The sequence below is a fragment of the Neopsephotus bourkii genome, unplaced genomic scaffold, assembly GCF_033783945.1.
Source record: "Neopsephotus bourkii isolate Nb327-2 ecotype Australia unplaced genomic scaffold, CSIRO-AGI_Nbou_v1 NB_804, whole genome shotgun sequence".
NCBI classification, from domain to species: domain Eukaryota; kingdom Metazoa; phylum Chordata; class Aves; order Psittaciformes; family Psittacidae; genus Neopsephotus; species Neopsephotus bourkii.
In genome coordinates, this window is record NW_026901300.1 from 3,094,593 (window position 1) to 3,096,993 (window position 2,401).

General features: G+C 60.3%; 1 protein-coding gene across 1 annotated transcript in view; it reads left to right on the forward strand.

Moving 5' to 3' along the window:
• The window catches only part of TMEM120A (transmembrane protein 120A), an 89,228-nt gene extending 87,533 nt beyond the window's left edge, over positions 1-1,695 (forward strand). Inside the window, exons 10-13 of the mRNA XM_061355556.1 lie at positions 153-245; positions 569-633; positions 1,300-1,368; positions 1,442-1,695. Coding sequence (XP_061211540.1) covers positions 153-245; positions 569-633; positions 1,300-1,368; positions 1,442-1,555 — 341 coding nt within the window. The 3' untranslated portion in view covers positions 1,556-1,695. The remainder of the gene's footprint in view (positions 1-152; positions 246-568; positions 634-1,299; positions 1,369-1,441) is intronic.
• Positions 1,696-2,401: the final 706 nt, after the last annotated feature.

The following is a 2,401-nucleotide window of genomic DNA, read 5'->3' on the forward strand; positions in this document are numbered from 1 at the left end:
GGGCAGACCTGGCTGTAGCTGCTCCCAGCTCTTGGGCTCACCTGGGTCTTCCCTTGGCCTCCATCCTGGTGCTGGGATGGGCAGTGTGGTGCTGTCCCAGCACCAGGCTGATGCCTGGGCCCGTGCTGACCATGGCCATTCCCTCCTCGCAGGCTTTGTGCAGTTCCTGCAGTACTACTACCAGAGCGGGTGCTTGTACCGGCTGCGAGCGCTGGGCGAGAGGCACAACATGGATCTGACTGTGGGTAAGCCAGGATCTTCCCAATCCCAGTGGAACTGCTGCCACTACTGCCTCCATCCCAGCCCCAGCCTGGCACTGGGCTCACTGGGAGCTCTGGTTTCTGGTCAAGGCAATGGTGACAGTGGCTTTAGTTTCGGGGTTAGTTCGACTCTGGTTTATCACTGGCAAAGCAGGGAAAGCTGCAAGTGAAGCCAAAGCTCTGAGAGCAGCATCTCCCATGAGGCAGCAGCATCCCATAGGGTGGATGCTCCCCTGCTCCTGCTCTCCTGGGACTACCAGGCCCCAGCTGGCACATTCCCGGGTCCTCAAAACCTTCTTCCTTTGCAGAGGGTTTCCAGTCCTGGATGTGGAGAGGCCTCACATTCCTGCTCCCCTTCCTCTTCTTCGGGCATGTGAGTGCACACTGAGGCAAGAGGCCAGAGCCTCAGGTGGGAGCAGATCCTGCTGGGTTCCTGGCAGCACAGGTCATAGAAGAGGTTGGGTTGAAGGCACCTTAAAGCTCATCCAGCTCCAACCCCTGCAATGGGCAAGGACCCCTTCCACTTGAGCAGCTTGCTCCAAGCTCCTGTGTCCAACCTGGCCTTGAGCACTGCCAGGGATGGGGCAGCCACAGCTTCTCTGGGCACCCTGTGCCAGCGCCTCAGCACCCTCACAGGGAAGAGCTTCTGCCTAAGAGCTCAGCTCAGTCTCCCCTCTGACAGGTTAAAGCCATTCCCCTTGCCCTGTCCCTACAGGCCCTTGTCCCAAGCCCCTCTCCAGGTTTCCTGCAGCCCCTTCAGGCACTGGAGCTGCTCTCAGGTCTCCCCTTCAGGACCCAGCCCAGCTCTCAGCCTGGCTCCAGAGCAGAGCTGCTCCAGCACTTGCAGCATCCCCACGGCCCCTGCAGGCTGCTTTAGCTGCACAATGTGGATACAGGGAGGTGCTTTCAGCAAACACAGAGCACCCCCAACCTCCACCAGTTGTGTTGGTGCTTGGTATTTGAGCCCAAAGGGGGCAGCTGGGGGAGCATCAACACGGGGCTGAGCCTAAACCTCCCCCTGTCTCCTCTCTTCCTGCAGTTCTGGCAGCTCTACAATGCAGTCACCCTCTTCCGGATGCTCCAGCACCCAGAATGCAAGGAGTGGCAGGTAAGGGGGGGGGGGGGGGCCTGGGCAGAGGGTGCCCCTCGCCCATCGCTCCTGCTCACCCATCCCTCCATAGGTCCTCATGTGCGGCCTCCCCTTCCTCATCCTCTTCCTGGGCAACTTCTTCACCACCCTCCGCGTCGTGCACCAGAAGTTCCATAACAAGAACAAGGACATGAAGCAGGACTGAAGGGGGGCAGCTTGGGGGCCAGGACTGTTTCTCCCCACCAGCTCCATCTCCCATCCCTGTATCTCCTCGTTGCCGTCCAGACTCTGGTGTCTCACCCCATCCCTTGGGTGTGGGATGGGAACAGACCGTGTGATCTCTGCGGTGCTGGATCCACGTCCCTGTCACTCCCCTGGAGTCGGGAGCATCCTGCACCTCCTGCCCCATCTGCCTTTACCTGCAGGGGAGCGGCGTGCCCGGGGCTGCTGCTCCCTCCCCTCAGCCCTGAAGACAGTTATTGGTCCTTGGGGTCAGCCCAGCTCTGTAAGTGCTCCCCATCCCAATGCACCACTGGGACAAGGCTGTATCCAGGGGTGACGGTCACCCCTTCCAAGGCCCTCATAGGCGGTCCTCTTTACGTTCCAAAGCAGCTGGAAGTGCTGACTCTTACCCCAGCTCCTCCTTTACCATAAAGCCCCAGGGCAGAGGTGGAGGAGCCACAGCACCAGAAGGGTGGGAACACCACGAGCCTGATCCAGGCTTCATCCTGGAGCTGTGCAAACAGCACCTTCGGCATCCCTGAGGGATGCACTTGTGACAATAAAGGGAAGGTGCTGCCCGGGTCGCTGCGGCAGTGTCACAACAGCTCCTGTGGTTTTGGCTCCTGTGGCAGTGGGCCCCTGACACAGCATCAAGGGGAGGGAAGAACCATCACCAAGTGCCCCTGGGGTGAAGGGCGCTGTGGACACCTTCCCTTTGGCCAAGCTGAGCCCAGCAGGACCTCAGTGTCCTCAAGAGATGGGAGAAGAGAAGCTCTGCCCCCCCCTCAAATACTGTGCCCCAGTGCAGAGCCATCGCAGGAAGCAGAGG